The 23,995-nt window shown below is 39.5% G+C and overlaps 1 protein-coding gene across 4 annotated transcripts in view; it reads left to right on the forward strand.

The window, feature by feature from the left end:
* The window catches only part of UBE2F (ubiquitin conjugating enzyme E2 F (putative)), a 127,942-nt gene that overhangs the window by 39,330 nt on the left and 64,617 nt on the right, over nt 1–23,995 (forward strand). For all 4 annotated transcript variants that reach the window (XM_038420930.2, XM_043505706.1, XM_043505705.1 and 1 more), the window contains 2 exons: nt 9,325–9,392; nt 11,286–11,356. In XM_038420930.2, the coding sequence (XP_038276858.1) occupies nt 9,325–9,392; nt 11,286–11,356 (139 nt within the window). The remainder of the gene's footprint in view (nt 1–9,324; nt 9,393–11,285; nt 11,357–23,995) is intronic.

The following is a 23,995-nucleotide window of genomic DNA, read 5'->3' on the forward strand; positions in this document are numbered from 1 at the left end:
AGCCCTGCTGTGCTGCTGACCGGGAGCTGCCTGTGGTAAGCGCCTCCCAGCCAGAGCCTGCACCTTGTACCCCTTCCCTCACCTCAACTCCCTGCCCCAGGTCAGAACCCCCTCCTGCACCCAAACTCCTTCCCAGACCCCACACCCCCTCCATTAATATAGTAGAAATGTCGCTGTCCATGACGACTTACCAAAATTCGTGGAATGGCCCCCCTGCAAAAATTATTGCTCACTCCTACTAATAAGACAAGACAATAATACTGGTTTGTCTTTTGAGAAAAAGTTTATCATGCAAGTCTCTTTAAAATGAGTGAAATGTGATATGTAGTATATGATTTGTATTCATTGTATTCAGATTAAGAACATAAATGATCATACTGGGTCAGACCAGTGCTCCATCTAGCACAGTATCCTGTCTTCCAACAGATGCCAGATGCTTCAGAGGAATGAACAGAAAAGGACAATTGTTGAGTGATCCGTCCCAGCTTCTGGTAGTCAGAGGCATAGCCATCTTGGCTAATAGCCATTGATGCACCTATCCTCCATGAACTTATCTAATTCTTTGTTGAACCTGTTTATTCCATTTTCTAGATCACTTATGAATATGTTGAACAGCACTGGTCCCAGATCTTGGGCGACCTTGCTATTAATCTCTCTCCATTCTGAAAACTACCCTTTTGTTTCCTGTCTTTTAACCAGTTACTGATCCACGAGAGGACCTTCCATCTTACCCAATGACTGCTTACTTTGCTCAAGAGCCTTTAGTGTGGGATCTTGTCAAAGATTTCTGAAAGTCCAAGTACACTATATCCACTAAATCACCCTTGCATGTTTGTTGACCCCATCAAACAATTGTAGTAGATTGCTGAGGCATTATTTTCCTTTACAAAAGCCATGTTGACTCTTTACCAACATATTGTGTTCATCTATGTGTCTGATAATTATGTTCTTTACTATAGTTTCAACCAATTTGCCTGGTACTGAAGTTAGGCTTACTGGCCTATAATTGCCAGGATTGCCCCTGGAGCCTTTTTAAAAAAATTTGCATTACATTAGCTATCCTCCAGTCATCTTGTACAGAGGCTGATGTAAGCAATATATTTTTTACATACCACATTTAGTAATTCTGCAGTTTCACAATTGAGTTTCTTCAGAACTCTTGGGTGAATACTATCTGGTCTTGGTGACTTATTACTGTTTTATTTATTGATTTGTTCCAAAACCTCCTCTATTGACACCTCAGTCTGGGACAGTTCCTCAGATTTGTCAACTAAAAAGAATAGCTCATGTGTGGGAATCTCTCATCCTCTGTAATGAAGACCAGTGTAAAGAATTCATTTAGCTTCTCCACATCAGCCTTGTCTTTCTTGAGTGCTCCTTTAGCACCCTTCTTGTCCAGTGACCCTGCTGATTGTTTGGCAGGCTTCCTGCTTCTGATGTAGTAAAAAAATTTTTTGCTGTTAGTTTTGTGTCTTTTGCTAGTTGGTCTTCAGATTCTTTTTGGGCCTGTCTAATTATACAGTACTTTTATATTTGACTTATCGGAGTTTATGCTCCTTTCTGTTTTCCTCAGTAGGATTTTACTTGCAATGTTTAAAAGATGCCTTTTTGCCTCTAACCACATCTTTTAATCTGTTATTTATCCATAGTGGCGTGTTTCAATTTTTACAGTTTTTTAAAATTTGGGGTTGACAGTAGAACCTCAGTTAGGGACACCTTGGGAATAGAGGTTGTTCATAACTCCAAAATGTTTATAACTCTGAATAAAACGTTATGGCTGTTCTTTCAAAAGTTTACAACTGAATATTGACTTAATACAGCTTTGAAACTTTACTATGCAGAAGAAAAATGCTGCTTTCCCTTTATTTTTGTAGTAGTTTATATTTAACACAGTCCTGTACTTTATTTGCTTTTTTTGGTCTCTGCTGCTGCCTGATTGCATACGCCTGGTTCCAAATGAGGTATGTGGCTGACTGGTCAGTTTGTAACTCTGGTGTTCATAACTCTGAGGTTCTACTGTACATTTAATTTGAGCCTGCACTACAGTGTTTTTAAAAAGTTTCCATGCAGCTTGCAGCCATTTCACACTTGCGACTGTTCCTTTTAATTTCCGTTTAGCTAGCTTCTTCATTTTTGTGTAGTTCCCCTTTTTGAAATTAAATGCGACTGTGGTGGGCTTCTTTGGTGTCCCTCCCCCCCACCCCCACAAGGATGTTAAATTTAGATTCCTGTATTGTAATTTTAACTATATTTTAAAAAATCTTTTTATAATATGAAACACAGTAAAAATAATTCCAATTCAGCAGTCTCTCGTTGGAGTCTGTTTTTGAAGCTTTTTTGTTGAAGGATAGCCACCCTCAGGTCTGTAATCGCGTGACCAGAGAGATTGAAGTGTTCTCCAACTGGTTTTTGAATGTTATAATTCTTGATGTCTGATTTGTGTCCATTCATTCTTTTACGTAGAGACTGTCCAGTTTGACCAATGTACATGGCAGAGGGGCATTGCTGGCACGTGATGGCATATATCACATTGGTAGATGCGCAGGTGAACGAGCCTCTGATAGTGTGGCTGATGTGATTAGGCTCCATGATGGTGTCCCCTGAATAGATATGTGGACAGAGTAATTATAACATTCAAAAACCAGTTGGAGAACACTTCAATCTCTCTGGTCACTCGACTACAGACCTGAGTGTGGCTGTCCTTCAACAAAAAAAGCTTCAAAAACAGACTCCAACGAGAGACTGCTGAATTGGAATTAATTTGCAAACTGGATACAATTAACTTAGGCTTGAATAGAGACTGGGAATGGATGAGTCATTACACAAAGTAAAACTATTTCCCCATGTTATTTCTCCCACCCCACCCCCCACTGTTCCTCAGATATTCTTGTTAACTGCTGGAATTAGCCTACCTTGCTTGTCACCATGAAAGGTTTTCCTCCTTTCCCCCCCCCTGCTGCTGGTGATGGCTTATCTTAAGTGATCACTCTCCTTACAGTTTTCAGAGTAGCAGCTGTATTAGTCTGTATTCGCAAAAAGAAAAGGAGTACTTGTGGCACCTTAGAGACTAACAAATTTATTAGAGCATAAGCTTCCGTGAGCTACAGCTCACTTCATCGGATGAAATGCATCCAATGAAGTGAGCTGTAGCTCACGAAAGCTTATGCTCTAATAAATTTGTTAGTCTCTAAGGTGCCACAAGTACTCCTTTTCTTTTTGTGAATACAGACTAACACGGCTGCTACTCTGAAGCCAGTAAAAATAATGTAGACATACTGTAGCAAAGTGCACATGTAGTTGTAGAGGAAAAAAGTATGTTGTAGTATAGATTAATGCAAATTTAAGGGGGAAAAAAAGATAGTTTTAACAATCTGTTTGAGATTGAGAGAGAAGTGGATTCCTCTGCCCCCTCCTTAAGGCAGCTTCACATACTGATGCTATGGGCCTGCACTGTGACAGTATAAGTCTCTTATACTAGCTGGCTGAGGGGTATGGGAGTCCATACTGACCGACGCTCTTTGTAAATTGATGAAGTGTGCTGAGGTTCACTAATTATTTTACCCCGAGATATACTTTGAGGGTTACCTAACTTTCAGCCCTCTTTGTATCTGCAATTTTTTGTGCATTTTTCCTGAGGAGTTGATTTAACAGGCCTGTCATTCCTATATGAAATTGAGATCCTGTGTTTCCTCTGGGGTTCTTGAACTATTTTTTGTCGGCCTGGTGGCCTTAGTATGCAAGGAGATAGTTGGAGTCCTTTGTTTGTTCTTTGTTTGTATCTGGCGGGAAGGTGGTAGTCTGTGTGCACGCTTTTGTGCTTGCTTGGAATCCTTTGGAATTTGTATTCCTGCTTTGTGGGTTTGTTAGTTAAGATTCTGTAGATCTTTTGGTGGGTTTAATTTTCTTTTACATAAATGCATGTGTGTATGCATGAACATTTGCAAACACTTTTTTTATAGAGGCGTAAATAATTAATACAAAAGAATTGTAAAGCATATTGCTGCATACATGACGTACCTGACGGAAACCCACAAAATCAAGGATATGAAAAGTTAAGTCAGTTGCTATTGCACACACCCTTTACTCCACTCACTAGCACACAAATTACCATTACCACAACTATCATATACTGTGTACTGAAACCGTAATTCTGCACGCCTTTCACCTTGCTGTACACACTCCTTTAATGTATTATTCCTCCGCAATACCCACCTAAATGCTAGTAGTTGTGGATGTTTGGTGGTATGGCTGGTTATATTGGAGGAAGGTAGTTTGGTGAAGAGTTATGAGCAGAAGGGCAGCTGAAAGGGAAAATAGAATGCTGCAATCCCTAGTGGGCCAGAGTTGTGGTGCATGGTTTATGATGTACAAAAGAATGAATAATGTATTTTATTTTTTTGTTGTCTCTACCATATTATAACTATTTGATGTATACACTAGTAATCTTCTGAGTGAGTTCAGCCTTTGCGGGGCCTGACACAACTGAAGGATCAATTGAGCATGCACATTGTTTGCTTTTATATTCAGAAATCTTCAGAACACTTAAGAATTAGTTGAAGAATGGATATAGTGCAGTAGATGTCCCTCCAAAGCACTCAAAGTGCATCTAATAGGGATAGATCACCGTTATTAAGCTGCTGCAGTCTAGTGGAGTATAGCATTTGTTTTCCAGAGTTAGAAGCACATTATCACCAGTGATTCATGCTTTATTTTTATAAGCTTTATACCACATTTGAGATTTAGTATCCTTGAGTACACTGTGCATTATTGTCCTTGACAAGCTATCTTTCTAACCCTATGTTATACTGGACAACAACTACATATGCCGCTGTAAATAGTCTGTAAAGGAGATTGTCTGATCAGTTATTGACTTTGTAGCTATTAAAAACACAAATGGGTGCTTAAAATTAGGCTCCAAAATCTATATTTAGGCAGCTGTATAAGGGCTTAATTTTCAAAGTATTGAGCATCCAGCAGCTCCCTTTGACTTGAACTTTAGGCATCCATTTTTGATTAGTCCACGGTATCGGACTGAGTTTGTATGTCAATACAGCACTTTGCCTTGTAACAGAATGATTCAAGTTCAGTAATATCATCTGTTTTGATAGCTTGCTATAATGAACCCCAGCTCACTGCTGTCTCCATTTAATCAACAGGAATTAATAACTGTAAGGATAAATGTATATATTAATTAAAGATTTAATTAGCATTAGCAGCATTGCCCAAAAAAATCAATGGATGGAAGTTGGTGGTGTATTCATTTTATAACAGTGGTTGGCATATAGAAGACTTCTCCTTACTCAAAAATACTAAGAAGAAAGATGGTAAAATCTGAAATTTGTTGGGGAGAAGGATTGATAATTCTGTAGCAAGTTACATAATTTAAATCAGAGATGTTTTGTTGAAAGACTTCAGTCATGGTGTGTAGTAGTGATTTCGTTTGGTGTGAGTTGTATCTAAAGAGAAAAAGCATTTTAAAGGTATTCTGTGGGGCTGTCAAGTAATCGCAGTTAACTCGTGATTAAAAAAATTAATAGCAATTAATTGCTGTTTTAATCACACTGTTAAACAACAATAGAATACCAATTGAAATTTACTATAAATATTTTTGGATGGTTTTTCTACATTTTCAAATATATTTCAATTACAACACAGAATACAAAGTGTACAGTTTGTGTGGGTTGTGTACTAATGTTCTGTACTTCTGCATTGAGGCACCTGGGGATTCTGCTTGAGGGGATGGGGAAGACCAGCCCCAGCCTGTCCTCATAATCTTTAGATCCCTTGACATTATTGAAGCCTGATATTTTTTCTTTGATCCTGGTCACTTGCAATGACCCCTGCAGCATCCCATACTCCCTCAGCTAGCAGGAGGGCCCCGAGACTGTCAGCCCATGACCATCTCCTTTTCCATTCCTGGACTCTCTCCTATGTCTCTTACATGTGCTGGTTGTGTCATAGTGTATATCTACATTGCAATAAAAAATCTGTGGCAGCAAGTCTCAGAGCTGGGGTCGACTGACTTGGGCTCATGGAGTTTGGGCTGTGGGACCAAAAATATTGGTGTATAGATGTTCAGGCTTGGCTGGATACCTTCTCCCCCTTGCAGAGTCTTAAAGCCCGACCTAAGCCTCTGGAGCATGAGCCAGCTGTGGCCAGGCCACGGGTCTTTTACTGTGGTGTAGACATACCCATAGAGACACCTTAGGAGCTGTCTGCTCAACAGGAAGCTTGACAAAGAGACAGAAAATGGGAACTGACAATATTCCTGGCAGCATGACATCATGGTTAAGGCAGAGTGTCTGTCACAGAGGTCGTGGAAGTCCTGGATTCCGTGACTTTCTGCAACCCCCATGACTTTGGCAGTGGTCAGTGAGGCTGACCCCAAGGCTACCCAAGCAGCTGGCTCCAGGGCCAGCTGCTCAGGTGGCCCCAGGGACAGCCACACCAGCTGTTGCTGAAGCGGCCCTGCAGTCACCAGCCACTGCTAAAGTGGCCCCGGTCAGCTAGCCCCAGGGACTGACCGAGCAGCAGCTGTTGTGTCTGGCAGCTGGAGCAGCGGCCCCAGGGACAGCCGCACCAGCGGCTGCTTGGCGGCCCCGGCTGCTGGCCCCATGGATGGCCCAAGCAATGGCTGACGGGGCTGGCCCCAGGAGCAGCCCCAAAGATTTAGTCAGGAGTATTTATAGTAAAGGTCATGGACAGGTTACGGGCCGTGAACTTTTGTTTATTGCTTGTGGCCTGTCCGTGACTTTTCTTAAAAATACCCATGACCAAATCGTAGCCTTAATCATGAGTAATGTAGATGGGTTGGGGGCTTTTGCTGACACAAGTGAGAGATTTCAGTGCGGGGTAAAGACAGAAAAGGGTGAATGGGGACTGAAAAGAGGATGTGGGGGTTCAGAAGCCCTGGACTGGAATTGGAGGGAATTGCGCTGGAATAGGATTTTAGAGAGCTGGTGGAGGAGGAATTGAGACTTATTGAGGACAATATTTTGGAATAAGAACATAAGAACAGCCATACTGGGTCAGACCAAAGATCCATCTAGCCCAGTATATTGTCTTTCAACAGTGGACAATGCCAGGTATCCCAAAGGGAATGAACAGAACAGGTAATCATCAAGTGATCCATCGCCTGTCGCCCATTCCCAGCTCCTGGCAAACAGAGGCTAGGGACATCATCCTTGCCCATCCTGGCTAACATCCATTGATGGAGCTATCCTCCACGAATTTATCTAGTTATTTATTTAGCCCGATTATAGTCTTAGCCTTCACAACATCCTCTGGCAAGGAGTTCCACAGGTTGACTGTCCGTTATGTGAAGAAATACTTCCTTTTGTTTGTTTTAAACCTGCTGCCTATTAATTTCATTTGGTGACCCCCTAGTTCTTGTGTTATGAGAAGGAGTAAATAACGCTTCCTTATTTACTTTTTCCACACCAGTGATGATTTTATAGACCTCTATCATATCCCCCCTTAGTCGTCTCTTTTCCAAGCTGAAAAGTCCCAATCTTATCTATCTGTCCTCATATGGAAGCTGTTCCATACCCCTAATCATTTTTATTGCCCTTTTCTGAACCTTTTCCAATTCCAGTGTATCTTTTTAGAGATGGGATGACCACTTCTGCACACACTATTCAAGATGTGGGTATACCATGGATTTATAAAGAGGCAATATGATATTTGGTGTCTTATTATCTATTCCTTTCTTAAAGATTCCCAACATTGTTTGCTTTTTTGACTCCCACTGTACATTGAGTGGATGTTTTCAGAGAAAACTATCCACAATTACACAAAGATCTCTTTCTTGAGTGGCAACAGCTAATTTAGACCATTATTTTGTATGTATAGTTAGGATTATGTTTTCCACTGTGCTTACTTTGCATTTATCAACATTGAATTTCATCTGCCATTTTGTTGCCCAGTCACGCAGTTTTGTGAGATCCCTTTGTAGCTTTTCGCAGTCTGCTTTGGACTTAACTATCTTGAATAGTTTTGTATCTGCAAATTTTGCCACCTCACTGTTTACCCCTTATCCCAGATCATTTATGAATATGTTGAATAGTACTGGTCCCTGGGGGACACCACTATTCACCTCTCTCCATTCTGAAAACTGACCATTTATTCCTACCCTTTGTTTCCTATCTTTTAACCAGTTATTGATCCATGAGAGGACCTTCCCTCTTATCCCATGACAGCTTACTTTGCTTAAGAGCCTTTGGTGAGGGACCGTGTCAAAGGCTTTCTGAAAATCTAAGTACACTGTTTCCACTGGATCTCCCTTGTCTGCATGCTTGTTAACAGAAATCTTTAGATTAATTTATAAAGTACCAAGACATGTAACATTTTATCTGCTTTGTAAGGAATATTTATCTAAACCAGTTATGGGGACAAGGGAAGAAAGCAAGAGAGTGGAGTAGAATAATAATACTACAGAAAGTTGGGATGCCACAAACTCATTTTTAGGCTCGACTATGGAAAAATATTAAACATAAAAACAATATCCTTTGGTTTTCTCACAATCATGTTTCAAAGGCCAAACTTTTTTCCACTGAAGATATTTTGAGTATAAGGAAATACCATAGTTTCTCAGAAACCACTTTGATTAAAAACTGTCAAGGAATTTTGTCCATCAGTAGCATCTGAATTTTCAGTCTAACCATTGACCACTTTGGAGTATTTTCAGGACTGAACTACTTAGGCCTGGTCTTTTTGTACAAGTCTCATGATTTTAGTTAGAAGTGAGATTTTGTTTGTTTGTTAAACCAAAATAGTTATACTACTACAACCTTTAGTGTGGACACAGTTATACTACTTTAAAGGTCCTTTAGATGGTAAAGCTTATCCCCTTCCTATATGGGTATAAACTATACCTCTATAAGCATCTGTATACCAGTATAACCAAGTCCACACCAAGGAGATTGTACTGCTTTAACTATATCAGTATAGTTATTGCCAAGTGCTCATAAAGTGGGTCTTGGAGAAGGCCAGTACGATCTCATTCAAATTCATCTGCATCAGCTCGGGGAAGGTTGTTCTATGCAAAGGTGACGGTGTGGAAGAAAGCATGAAAGCAAGCAAGGTTAGAGATGTAAGCCTGACAGGAACCCCTGAAATCATGAAGAGCAGGACAGTTAAGAGATTTTAAAATGTAATTTTAGTAAAATTACACATTTTAAAAAGGTATGGTGCAAGTATAATGGAATATTTCAATGATGTTGTGATTATCATAATCTAAGTAATAACTATGCTGTGTCGTCTTTGTGCTCATATAACATTTGTTTTTCTTTTCTTTTAATTTTTTATGTTGTGTTCCTTTAATAGATGAGGGTTATTACCAAGGAGGAAAATTTCAGTTTGAAATTGAAGTTCCTGATGCCTATAACATGGTGGTGAGTATTTAAGTCATTTTTCTCAGTTGAGACAAGGTGGATGAAGTAATATCTTTTATTGGACCAAGCTTCTGCTTACACAGAGCTCTTCTTTGTGTTGTCATTTGCATTTTCTGCATATAATGGAATTTCAGACAACTCGGTGTTTTGCTATGTTGTAGGTAAGAATCTCCCATATCTAATTATGTCACCAATTTTATACTTTTGTGGCTAAAGTTTCATAGGAATGTTCCTTTGAAGATGAAAATTAAAGAAGAAGCTAATTTGAAGTGAAAGAAGATCAAAGAATTCTTCGATTTTCTTGTTCTATTTAAAAAAAAATGGCTTGGTTCACTTGGTTTGCCATTGCTAAGTAGCTGATTTTGTGTGTTGTGACCATTCAAGCTGACATAGTGTGTAGGATCATGTCTGAAGGCTTGGCACTGAGATTGAACTACTCTGGGATAGGATCCAATCATTCCAGCCCTTTAGATTTTCTCCAGGACCAAGGTTTGGGTATAGAGCACCATTTTAAGGAGTCTTGCATGCCATAGAACTAACAGGCTTCAGTATTTTCCTTTGTGCCAAAAATATCTGCTTCAGACTCAGGGCTTAGTTTGGTGTCCCTCTAGCATTTTCCACACCCTCTTCATTGAGAGCGGAAGGGAAGGAGAGCTAGCTTTCCATCTTGAAAGCCCTAAGTGCCTTTTCCTCATTAAAACGAGGACTTTCCACAATCCTCTAACCACAGAATAGGCACACAGCACAGGCAGTGAATTCCCACCACTGTTCCCTTCACCTTATTCACAGAGAGCTGGACTGAAAGGTTAAAATGTGTCCTTAAATTTTTGAAGACTATGAAGACTTTGGATAAACAGACAGACCAATATATGAGACACAGCACATGAAGATTATTTCTGTGGAGAGATATTATCAGAACCATTTTATCTCTTGGCTGAGGACTTTATATAAACTATGGGGAAATTGTTTAAAAAAAAAGTTACAATTGTTACAATACATGATTTATTTGACGTTTATGAAACATAATGGCTAATGCTTGAAATGCAATATACCAGTTGGAAGAAATCAGTCACTTGATTTAAAAAGTGAATATTGTAATATGGAGAATTTGGATGGAATAACTTGCTGTTGCTAATCTGTTAGAATTGTTTGATTTTCCTTTGACTTGCTTACAAAACTAGAACAATGAGGCTCTGTTTTGGAATCTGATTTTTTTAAAATGTGCATTTATCAACATGCATTAAAAATGAGCTATAGTATCCGTTGGAGCTACATGCTGAATTGAGTTTAGTGATGTTACTGTAAAATAATACAAATCTGTATCAAGATTTAAAAACCCAAGAAATAGTAAAGTGGAACAGTTATCCTCAGTACTTCTATGAACATTTAAAAACAGGAAATACTTTCCTTACCCAGAAAGAAAAGGAGTACTTGTGGCACCTTAGAGATTAACAAATTTATTATTCACTTCTGAGCTGTAGTTCACGAAAGCCTTATGCTCAAATAAATTTGTTAGTCTCTAAGGTGCCACAAGTACTCCTTGTCCTTTTGCGAATACAGACTAACACAGCTGCTATTCTGAAACCTTTCCTTACCCAGAAAATTATTGAGAAGGTGAAATCATACTGGAACGAATCTTTGCTCTTCCTCCACTTGTTTACAAAGCCAAAAACCTGAATATAACACTGAATGGGAAAGCAGCAGTGTCACTGTAGTTTTATATCCTGTTCTGCTCCATAAGGTAACTGCCAGATTAACATTAGTATTTGGACTGAGGTCACCCAAATTTAAATTTTAGCTTCCAGGAACTGTACAATTCATAATGGTTTGTTGGTGATTTAACTTATTTGAAAGGACAGCATTGTAATCTCTGTTTGTTTTGTATTTTGGCAGCCTCCAAAGGTAAAATGTTTGACTAGAATCTGGCATCCGAACATCACCGAGACGGGTGAAATCTGTTTAAGGTAGTTAACAGCCTTCTTTTATTGTTACTTCAAAGTTTTTGTAGAGATCATGACCCTTGTACATAATTCTCACTTCAGCACCAATAGACAGATAATGTTTCATACTTAAATTTGATCCTTAGAAGTGTAAAGGAAACTTCCTGAAAATATTTTAGACCATTGTAATACCAAACAGATATCAGTTGTAAACCCAGATGAATCCAAACCACGTTTCTGTTTCAGAAGAAAAAAAGATCATAAATGCATCCCAATCAAATAGGTATTCTGTGGTGTCCAATATCCTTTTGAATCCATCCTTCCAAAATATAGCAGTGCCCTCTAATTATTCATAACATAGAGTCCTTTAAAATTTCTCCCAATCTGCAGAAGATTTTCTGCCCTGCAACATAAATTCCATTGAATAACACTGATTTCCTGTAAAAGAGATTTGCTTCTTGTAGAAGAGAGTTTTAAAATCCTAATTCTCTGTGCTTTTGACTAAGACCTGGCTTTGCAACCATTTACCTAACTACCCAATGTTGTTGCAAGGCCAAATGATGAATGAAGCCGGGTGGAGTGGTAAGAGGCGATTTATTTGGTTACAGCATTCAGACCACTCGTTCCCCTCCGTCTCGCGACCAGTGAAGTGAGCCCCAGGTTATGGTTACAGCATCTCTTATCCCTACCCTTCTCTTGGTACCCGCCCTATCCCTTACCTTCCGAATTATCCTTTTGTTTCCTAATATGGTGAGGATTACCCCTTCCCGGACCTGTCCTGTTTGCTTCCTAATATGGAGAGGCTACCTTTCCCTGGACCCTACCTATTTGATTCCTTATTTGGTGCATTTTGAAGCCCTATTTTACTGGCAGCAGATTGGGTAACTGAATAGACTGATTTACGGTAAGGCTCCAAATTAGGGAACTTTGTGGCTTAATTTATGAGAGGACGCTACTCCTGAGGCAATACTTGTATTGCCCTATTTTCTGTTAGACAGGGGCTCCCCATGGAGCTGAGGGTCATCTTGCTTCCAAGCTGGGGTTTCTGCAGAGAATTACAAAGGGAGGCTCTTATGCCTGGGTCCTGCCTTCAGCTCCCCATAGGCCAGATACAGCGCTGAGACCCCCATTATTCCCGCACCCACACCCAATTGTAGGATTTAAAGGATTCTGTGTCATTGCATGCTTGCTATTGAGATCTCTTGCACAAAAGAACAAATAAACTGTGAACTGGCCAAGCATGCTAAATTTCTCCTTTTCCATCTACAGCATTGCTACTAGAGAGACATAGATTGAGCCTGCATCAAATTAAAGGAGGTTTAGAATTTTCTTGTGTCTAGAATCTTAAGAACCCATGTTCTAATTTAGCATATGATGCAACTATTTGCATTTGATCTTACACTTTCACCATTTCCAGTTAAAACTAAAGGTCATTTTTCCATAGTAGAAAAATATATAGCCTTTATCTTTGTGATCGTTAATTTGAGGCAGATTAACTTTAACAGCTCCTATTCTTCCCCAAAATCATCGTCTTGGAATATTCCATCAATGTCTTCCCTAATGTTTTGAATTATAGGATCCAGGTGGTTTTAAATTATCCCACACTTTAAACCCTTATTTAGTTTAAAGCCTAAAATATTTTAAGCACTAGGAGACTGTTTGTTTAAATTTTCCAGGGGGAAGAAATTGGTAGGATGTTAGTTACATTAGACAAAAATCTTGGATTTTGACAATAACAAACTACTTATATGAATGGCAAATTTATTAAATTTCAATATATAATATAAAACTGATATGATGATAAAGTGTAAGGAAAATAACCATATGTTATCCTCTTAAGATAGTGAGATCAAATTTAGCCCAAAATATAGGTTTTAAAATTAACTTTTTCAAAAACACGACTAGTAAAATGTTTGTGATTTAAAAAACAAAGATAAACTAATTTTTTAAAAATAAACATTTCTTTACAATTGTTTGTAACCTAAATATTACAGCATGAGAACCTAATAGTGAAATTGATTAGAAAGTGATTATAAGCAAAAATCAAATGTGCGACAAGTTTGTCATTTTCCAAGCTAATAGAAATGAAAAAAAGAAATACAGCATAAACAGTGAAAATAAACAAAATTAATAAACCTGTTTTAAAATCCAAAGTTGGGCTTATAACATATGGTAGATAAGGAAATAATTTAAAAAAACCTTGTTTTTCATATAGCTGTGCTCCTTTAAATTTAAAGTTTGTAATAGTCTTCTACCCAATATGATGCATAAAAATATGATGTTTTAATAGGAAAGCTTGTCGTACCTTCAATATGGCAGCCAGGCATATAGTTTAGTAAGATGCAAGGCATGTACAAACTATTGTTTCAAAAGCATGTTCTATTTTCTGTATTTCTAAGGAGTTAATTATAATCAAAGTAGAAAGTGCTAAAACATTTTTGTGTGTGCTTCTTACCATGCTGGTTCTACGCCTATCAGAATACTCCATGGGAGGAACAAAGTGTGTGGTGGTGCCACATGTCTTGGCAATAGTGCACATACATTTTACTTACAATAACACGTTTGCTTACATAAACTGGCTTTGTAAATGCAGAGCTTTGCCCGCCAACATGCAGCCCTCCCCTAGGACCTCTGCCCCTCCACTAGATCTGCATACAGATGAGTGGGGCTATCATCAGCACAGTAAAGAACATAAAGAGTAGGACTTCAGTGTTGGAACTAACATGTAGAATCACATCTTTATCATGTGGAATAGTTACAGAACAAGGAATGTTGCGGTTAGCTATCTACAATGTGGAGAAATGTAACAGTTATTCCGTGGGCATTTTTAACGTGTTTCCCTTCAAACAGTTAATTCAAGTCAGTCTATGCAACAACTGAATGTGTGTATGCAGACAACCATAATGTAAAGATACAGGATTGCTATTCTTAAACTTAAGTATTCAAATCCACACAGTTTCTTCAGAAATCTACCAGGTACTCAAACCTTTGCACTTGATGACCTAGATGAATTTTTCATTCAAGCAACAGAGGGGTTATTTTAGATTAAGTATTCAGAGATTAAACTGTTTTTATATTATGCAGCTTTGGAGGTGTTTTTCCAATATTTTTAGTTTTAATTAGTTATCTGTCAACATTAAAACCAATTTAACACTGGAATGTTGTAATTAGGCTGCTTTATGCAATACACAAGTAGAAGGCAGGGTAAGCCCTTTCTTTTAGAGTCTGTGCTGAAATCCCTGAATTGGTCTGATTGTGAAAGATTTTACTTTAAAAGCCAGAAATCTTTAAAATGTACTAAAGACTTACTAAGTTTTCAGAAGTATCTTTATTTTGGATTAAATTTCAGATAATCCACATAGGAGAATACTATATTTTCTATGAGAGACAGTTATGTTGGAGAAATTCAATATCAGAGAGTTTGGTGCTAGATTTGGAAACAAAAGACTACAATAACTACTGCTTTTTATGGACTTGATTCTCAATTTTTGTAGACCTATTTTGTGCCTGCAGTGGATTTTCAGGAAATAAAATTAATGTCTTTTAGGTACAAAATTATTCCTGGTTTATTTTTCTACTTAAAGTACATAACTAGCATTTTTTCCAAACTTTAATTTCTACTTCCTAAATAAATATATGTTTATATTATGGTATGTGATCATCGTAAGAACATAATAATGGCCATACTGGGTCAGATCAATGGTCCACCTAGCCCAGTATCCTGTCTTCCATCAGTAGCCGATGCCAGTGCTTCAAATGGAATGAGCAGATTAGGGCAATTATCAAATGATCCATCCCCTGTTATCCAGACCCAGTATCTGGCATTCAGAGACTTGGGGACACCCAGAGCATGGGGTTGCATCCCCGACCATCTTGCCAAATGGCCATTGATGGATCTATTCTCCATGAATTTATCTAATTGTTTTTTGAACCCAGTTATGCTTTTGGCCTTCACAACATCCCCTGGCAACAAGTTCTATAGGTTGACAGTACATTGTGTGACGAAACACTCCCTTTTGTTTGCTTTAAACTTGCTGCCTGTTAATTTCATTGGTGACCCCTGGGACGTCTGTTGTGTGAAATCACACTTCCTTATTTACTTTCTCCACACCATTCATGATTTTATAGACCTCTATCCCACTTAGTCATCTCTTTTCCAAGTTGAACAGTCCAAGTTTTTTTTATGGGACTTCTTTATGGAAGCCATTCAATACTGTTAATCATTTTTGTTGCCCTTGTCTGTAGTACCTTTTCTATTTCTAATGCATCTTTTTTGAGATGAGGTGACCATAACTGCATGCTGTATTCAAGCTATGGGCGTACCATGGATTTATATAATGACATTATGATATTTTCTGTCTCCTTATCTATCCCTTGCCTAATGATTCCTAATATTCTGATAGATTTTTTTGACTGCTGCTGCACATTAAGCGGATGTTTTCAGAGAACTTGGTGTAGAGAAAGTAAATAAGGAAGTGTTATTTACTCCTTCTCATAACACAAGAACTAGGGGGTCACCAAATGAAATTAATAGGCAGCATGTTTAAAACAAAAGGAAATATTTTTTCACACAATGCACAGTCAACCTGTGGAACTCCTTGCCAGAGGATGTTGTGAAGGCCAAAACTATAACAGGGTTCAAAAAAGAACTAGATAAATTCATGGAGGATAGGTCCATCAATGGCTATTAGCCAGGATGGGTAGGAATGGCATCCTTAGCCTCTGTTTGCCAGAAACTCAGAATGGGTGACGGGATGGATCACTTGATCATTACCTGCTCTGTTCATTTTCTCTGAGGCACCTGGCATTGGCCACTGTCGGAAGACAGGATACTGGGCTGGATGGACCTTTGGTCTGACCCAGTAATGGCCATTCTTATGTTCTTAACTATCCACAATGACTCCAAGACCTTTCTTGAGTTGTAACAGCTAATTTAGACCCCATCACTTTGTAGGTACAGTTGGGATTGTTTTCCAATATGCATCTTATAGGAAACCATTCCATAGTAAGAACCAAAAAACATGTAAAACTCACCTTAGCAAATGTCATAAAGATTTGGTTAGGGAAACTTTAGAAATATTTTGAGGGTTATTACGTTTTACTCAAATATTAAATAGGCTTCTTCGTTGTGATGTTGCCTCCATTGATGCAAGCTTCTGGCATATTTCCAGGAACCCTCGGGAATATATAATTTGTGGTTTGTTTCATGATCCAATATACCTTTTTCTTGAACCTCTGCTGTACATTTCTGCTTTTTCTATTTGATCTCATCCACTTACTTTGTTGACCATTATTATTAATTGATATAATGTATCAGAATGTCTGAGCCTGGAGATAGACAACACCATTTTTCTTTTGTGGAATCAAGTGGTCAACATTTTTGAAAGTGGTTCTTTTTTTCCTTTGAAATTGACTCTGATTTTAGCTTGAGAAACATTCCTTCCAATGCTTAAAGGAAAATATCTAGATTTTTACAGAAACTCTAAACTGTTGTTGACAAAGGAGGTGTTCTTTTACATGAAGCAAATCTTTTCTGGGATTGATCTCTCAATTATATTTGTTTACTCATGTAGGATGTAATTCTCATTTTCTAAGAGTTTTTTTTGCAAATTCTTTTTAGATACTATATATTAAAAAAGCTGTGAACAACCAGACAACAGTGTGGTTCAGTCTGAACACTGGCTGTGTTTTAACTTTATTTTATTGTTCTTTGGCATGCTCATGGTCTGCATACTGTAGAAGTGTGTTAGCAACACAAACAGTGGTATAGCATGGGGAAATGGCAAATGCCTAGAAGACCTAGACTTCGCTGATGATCTTGCACTACTGAGTGACATCTCCAAATAGTTACAAAGATAGCCCGTCAAAAACCTTAGACCATGCAGGGCTTAGAATAAGTGATGGTAGAACAAACATCCTTGAAACCCAGACAGTTTAGTAACATCACATTAGAATGCAAAAATGTCAAGGAACAGTTCATTTACCTAGGCACCACCATATTGGCCAATGGAGACCTCAAGAAGGAAGTGACATCAATGGTAGAAAAGGCGTCCATAGCATTGCATAAACTTAGCAGCATATGGAAATTAAAGATGTAGCACCAGAACAAAATGGAAAATTTTTCATTCAAATGTAATCTGTTCTAACATACGAGAATTGGAGATGTTATACTGAAAAGTAGAAGCTTTTGAAAATAAGTTCCTGTGAAAGATTCTGGGTATTGGTTGGAAAGACTTCATTACCAATGAAGAGATTTAAGAAATCACCAGTCAGTGGCTTGTTTCCAACCCCAGAAGAAAGTACTAGAAATTTTGCACTCCAGACGCCATCACACAGACTCCCACATGAAGCTGTCAAGTGGAAACCAACTTGTGTCGGGAAACGAGGGCACCCAAAAAAAATCTTAAGAGGAATCTTAATCAGGGAGGGCAGAACAGTCAGTCTCCATACCATAGAGCAGATGGATGCAGTGGCAAATGACAGAGGAATGGAAGAGACTAGTTTGCCTCCGTGTGCCAACATTGGTCTGGAAAGGATGTAATGTAAATGTATGCACTTCCGTGCTGCCAGAATTAGGTTACATCTGTAGATAATTCTGAAAGTTAGTGAGTGCTCAGGAGAAGCTATAGAGTAGGATTGATGGCTCTTTGATTTAAGAACCTTTGTTGGAAATCATAATTGACAATGTCCCAACAGGAATTTAAATGTAACTAAATTTTAAAACGTACTCCTGTGAAATGAGTAAAGCTCCTTTTTTGTATTCAAGGAAAACAGATAAGTGTGATATAGAAAATAGAATATGCCATTTTAAATTTTAAAATTCTAGATATTAAGATGTGGTCATGGGAGTTTCAACTCTTCTGTGATTATGGATGGTCTGGCTTTATATTCTCGGACCAGACCCAAATTTAGACAAAGGAAATTAGAGTATTTTCTTATCTTCCACCTCCTGCACTCTTTGCGAAAGACCTGTGTGCTTGTAATCCACTTATTCCAGAGCAACCCAGTATTTCTTTCAGTCAGCATCCCCTGCAACCTGAAATTACATCTCCCCTGTCAGTTGACCCAGCCTCTTCTCATCCCAAAATCCTGATGAGTCTGCAGACATGGTTCACCCTACACCCTTTGTGTTCCCTTCCCACTTCACTTTCTCCTGCTGCAAGCATTCAGGTGTTTACCAAAGCAGTCTGTCTCTATTATTGTAATTACACATATGTAGTACATGAGTGTTAATTGTGTACATAAGAGAGCTTTGGAAAGTTATTCTATAGAAATGTGGCCAGAAGACTGTGTAGGCAGGAGATAGGAGGTGTACTCACTAGGAATGTCTGCTTCCAGCTATTAAACTTAACTTAAAGAAGTTAACAATATAGTTAACATTAAGTGCATATCGTTGGTGTTTGTTCAGCAAGAAGATACTAAATATCATGCCTGAAAGGAAAGCTTGGGTTGGGCAAGTCTGAAAGAAATTGCTGAGGGCTTGTCCACTAGTATACTAGTGCGAAGCTTCCTATGCATATAACTTATTCCCCTAAATGAATAACCTCAGCCATACTAGAGGTTGTACAGATTTAACCTTTGTTTCTTAAAAACAATCGCCCCTAACCAAAATAGTTACATTGATACAAAAATTGTATATAGATCATGGTTTATTCTATTCCTCAGAGCTTCGAGTAACTTGTTGGAACTAGTTTCTGACACTTTTGTATTGTAAGCTACTGTATCTGCGCTTTTATTTAGTTCAGGAATTTGGTTTTCCTGCAAGAGTTGATATCACCAGTCGGTAAAAGCAGCAAATCCCTCCACTACTCCCTTTAAGTATTTCTTTTGCTGTCAACTAAGGAAAAACACACAATCCTGAATGTTAAGTCTTTGTAGATATGGTAAATGGAGGAGCTATTTTTTCAATTGTTTAAAAATCCATATGTGTATTGTAGTTGTGTACACATTACTGATGTAGAGGCTTAAATAGATTTGAAAAAACTTTTCCAAATCATCTTTACTGAAAAAATTTTCTCATGTGTAATATAGCACACTAAAGGGTTTGAACAAGAACAGATATGCGACTTGATCCCAGAGCATCACAAAAAAGGCTTTTGGATATCAAAAAGACACCTATAGAAGGTACTAGGTGGCTAATGTAATTAATACTACAATAAAATCCCAACAGTATTAAAATAATTAGTTCAAACAGGATCTCAGCCAGCCAATTACTTAGAAAAAACACCCCCAATCTCCTTTCTTCTTTTTACCATTCTGGGAAGACTACTCTCCACCATATCCAAAAATCCTGTCAAACGGATGTCTTTTGCAGCATGTCTGGAAGGTCACTAAATTAGTTTATTGAGGAAGGACAGGTAAAATGGGAATCCAGAGAAAGTTCCATAGTCACAAAGACTTCAGAGAGAAAACCCTGCCAGCAGGTCTCCCCCTCCCACTCCGCTACCCAAACCTTTTTATACAGCAAAGGGGAATCAACTCAGTGGGCCTTTCCAACAGGAGATGTACTCCTTCACTCCCACTCTTTCTTCCTCCGTCACCCATTCTTTCTTATTCAGTTCTTTCCCCACTGCCCCTTTCTCTTGTATTTCCCTGTCCTTTCCCCTCATGCTGCCCCATTTACCTGACCACAATACTTACATTGGTGCCAGGTGTGGACTGGGGATGTGAGATCAAATCATCTCACCGCTCTTAGGACTGTGGCAGGATACGGGGTACCATTGGAATGATGACTTTTTTCCCCAAAGAAATAATCTGGAGCAATTGCCAACCCTGCCCCCTCCCCCAGTGTATTCTTTACCCTGTCCTCTATAGGCCTCTCTGATTTTTATTTTTCTTCCCCACATCTTGTTTCACACCTTCTCCTGTTTCTCCATTCTCTCTTCTTCTCTATGCTTTGTGCTTGTCCTTTGGGTTTTTTTTTTTTTTTTTGGTCACTCTCCCATTCTCTGTCCCTTCATTTCTACTTTCCTCATCCTTCTACTTGAGCTCTTAAATTCTCCCTTGGTCTCCAGTCCTTCCCCAGTTCTGTCATCCTCCTTTTGGGGCCCAGAGTGGCCTAAAGTGCTCCTTCCGGCCCAGGGTCCTTAGAGTAGCTTTTGTGGGATGAAACGTCCCTGGAGCAGCCCAAATAGCTGCTCAGAGCATGGCACCTGCTTTCTGCTGCTTTTCATCTTGCCACTAGAAGTTGGGTTAAATTTTTAGAGATCCTCTTCCTCCCTCCCCCCCATCTTTGGAGGGAGTATAAACTCCAAGCACCCCAGTTAAATGTGATAAAGATGCAGTCAGTTCCGAAGGTATAGGAGGAGTGGCAGTTTGGGAAGCTTGGTTGGAAGTTCTCTGCCTGCCTAGATTCAGGCAAAGCAGGGAACTTAAAAGTTTTCATAAGTATCTGCTTCATGCTCCATGCTCTGACACTGCATCAGGGAGAGCAAATGGAGCCAAGATCAAAGTTGCCATTCTGCACGCTGGAAAGGAGAGCTGTGTAAGATCAGCCAGATATCAGTGTGCGCAGTTAGAGGTGTGAACCTTGGCCAGGACTGATGTGGGGCTTTATATGTGATCAATGAACCAATCTAGTTTGAAATTTGAAAAAGAATAGCAAAAATTTGCCAGTTTTCAGTCATTCTAATAATTTGTGTGAAATTACTTGTTGAAAATTGTTTAATAACTCAGAGCACATTTTCAACTAGACCCAACTGCAATCTCATGAGAGCTTTCTTGAGAGGCTGGGTCCTTTTCCTGGCTATGCCACTTACCTGCTGTGTGACCTTGGGCAAGTCATTTCCTTTCCCAGAACCTCCATTTCTCCATCTCTAAAATGGGACTAGTGATCCTTGCAGCCGTTTGTTAAAACACATCTGGCCCGTGGGACCATCCAGCCTGGCCCCTGAGCTCTCGGCCGGAGACACTAGTCCCTGGCCCCTCCCCGCTCACCTCCCCCACCCCCCGCAGCCTCAGCTCTCTGCCCCGCCAGTGCTCTGGTCAGCTGCTCCTACTGAGCAGCATGGCTGCGAGTTCCTGTTGCTCTGAGCGGCATGGTAAGGGGGCAGGGAGTGTGTGTGTGTGCATGCGTGCAGAAATTGGATAAGGGGCAGCAGATCCCGGGGGGGCAGTCGGGACGGGGGCAGAGGTTGCGGGGGGGGGGCGGTCAGGGGACTGTGGAGGTTGGATAGGCATGAAAATCCTGCAGGGCCTGTCGGGGGCAGAGGTGTGGATAGGGGTCGGGGCAGTTGGGGACAGGGAGCGGGGTTGTTGGATGGGGGTGGGGTTCCGGGGGGGGGGCGGTTAGGGATGGGGGGGTCCAGGGAGGGGTCAGTCAGGGGACAAGGAACGGGAGTGGGAGGTTTGGATGGATCAGAGGTTCTGAGGGGGACAGGAAGTGGGAGGGGGCAGATAGGGGGCAGGGTCCAGGCTGTTTGGGGAGGCACAGCCTTCCCTACCCAGCCCTCCATACAGTTTCGTAACCCTCAGGCCAAAAAGTTTGCCCACCCCTGGTTTATAGTGTTAAGTACTTTTATGCTTTTTATATGTAAATTTATTTAATCCTGATTTTTAAATCACTGTAAACTATCTGAACAGGCTTAGAGATTATCATAGTTTTAAGAAAGAAGAGGTCATCAGATCAACCTTGTCGTACCTCTTGTGCATAATCAACTGGTACTTACACTAAACTCAGCAACTGAAATTGGACCAAAGTTTGACAGCCCAACGGAGGCTAGACTTTTTAAGTGCCACAGCCAGAGAATAGGAGGAACTGAGATGCAACAGTGCCTGAGGTTCCGCAGACAAATGATTAAAGGAGATATAGGAAGATAATCCTTTCAAGTAACCTGCACCCACACAGTGCAGAGGAAGGTGAAAAAACCCCAAGGTCTCTGCCAGTCAGACCTGGGGGGAAATTCCTTCCTGACCCCACATATGGTGATCTGTTATACCTTGAGCATGTGAGCAAGAACCAGCCAGCCAAGCACCTGTGAAACAGGATACTTGGTGCCACATCCAAGCCCTGGCCCACCAATGAATTCTGTTATGTTAATTTAGCAAAGTTTTATGAGGGCAGCAGTACTAAAATCAAGCTAAATATACCATTATCCTTTAGGTTTCAGAGTAGCAGCCGTGTTAGTCTGTATTCACAAAAAAGAAAAGGAGTACTTGTGGCACCTTAGAGACTAACAAATTTATTTGAGCATAAGCTTTCGTGAGCTACAGCTCACTTCATCGGATGCATTCGGTGGAAAATTCTGGCACTAAGGCAACAGAAGGATGAAGATAATTAGTTGAGTAGCACAGCTAGCAAGGATTCAGGTTGCCTGGTGTCATTACTAATTAACTTTAGGGAAAACATAGGGCATTTTATTACAGGTTAATTTCCTAATATATTTATATTTAGCATACTGGCTAATCACATATTTATTTCATTGTTATTACCATATAGGAAAGCTCTGATTACTGAATCATATTATATATGCAGTCAATCAACTCTAATTTTGGGGGTTTCTTGGAGTGGGAGTGTTTGTTTGTATTTAAGATTTTGTTGTGGTTTAGTTATGGATGACACTAGAGGTATCTAAAAGATGGCAAAATAAAACACCAGTTCAGTAAAACCCTATGAAATGAAAAGTAGAAAGGTATCTGAAGCAAGATGGTAGTAAATTGGCAGCACTTTTTATTGCCAAGTAGGCATGGGGCACTAGCCTTTTATTTCTGCAGATCTGAGGCCTGGTCTAAAAATTAGGTAGACCTAGCTACATTGTTCAGGACTGAAACATTTTGTGCCTTGTGCAACATAGTTAGGTTGACCTAACCTAGTGTAGATACAACTAGGTCAACTGAAAAAGGCATCTCGGAGAGGTAGATTAACTATGTTGGCAGCACAACCCCTTCTGTTGTTGTGCCACTATAATATAGACTTGCCCTGAGTGAAAATTTGTTCTGTTCGCAAATGAAAGCGCTTTTACTCTTATCCTAAATTCTATTTGAGTACATCACATAATTGCCAAATAGTTTGGTGCAATTAAGAGGGGTCCAGGTGTTTTCAATGAAAGGCAAAAATTAAATCTAAAAAGCTCTGTTCAAGTGTCTCTTCTAATTATTCATCTTAAAACTAGCGAAGTATTTAAATAATGGACTTCAGTACTAAACAAAAATGTACAGTTTACACAGATTAATCTCTTCTATACATTATATGTAGGTGTAGCAGAATCCAGCCATATGTAATTCATACAGCTGTTTCCACGTAAATCCACTTGGATTAGGTACATTGTTTGGGTTTTAGCACAGGAATTCCTTTGGAGCTACCTTTCTCATTTCCCTCTTTTATTCCTTCATTAACCAATGTTTCTCAGCCGGAATATGTGACATCTATGCTCTGGGATCTACACTGAGGCCTCTTTACTTCCAAGTGGAGTTAAGGTGTTGGGTTTGACTCGTAATTCCTTAAAATGGCTTGGGTCCTCTCCTCTTGCAATATCGCTTCTTTCTTCCAACCACGTTGCTACTGTTGATCAGCTGAGGCCCTGAAGATGGAGATTCCTTGGCATAAAAGAGGAGAAGCGGCCAACAAGGGATTGTGTGATTCATTGGACTTTTACCTGGATTTTTCCACCTGGGTTTGACACAGATTCATATTTCAAAATTATGGCTATTACATATTAGTATTTT

Source organism: Dermochelys coriacea, chromosome 11 (assembly GCF_009764565.3).
Source record: "Dermochelys coriacea isolate rDerCor1 chromosome 11, rDerCor1.pri.v4, whole genome shotgun sequence".
NCBI lineage: Eukaryota > Metazoa > Chordata > Testudines > Dermochelyidae > Dermochelys > Dermochelys coriacea.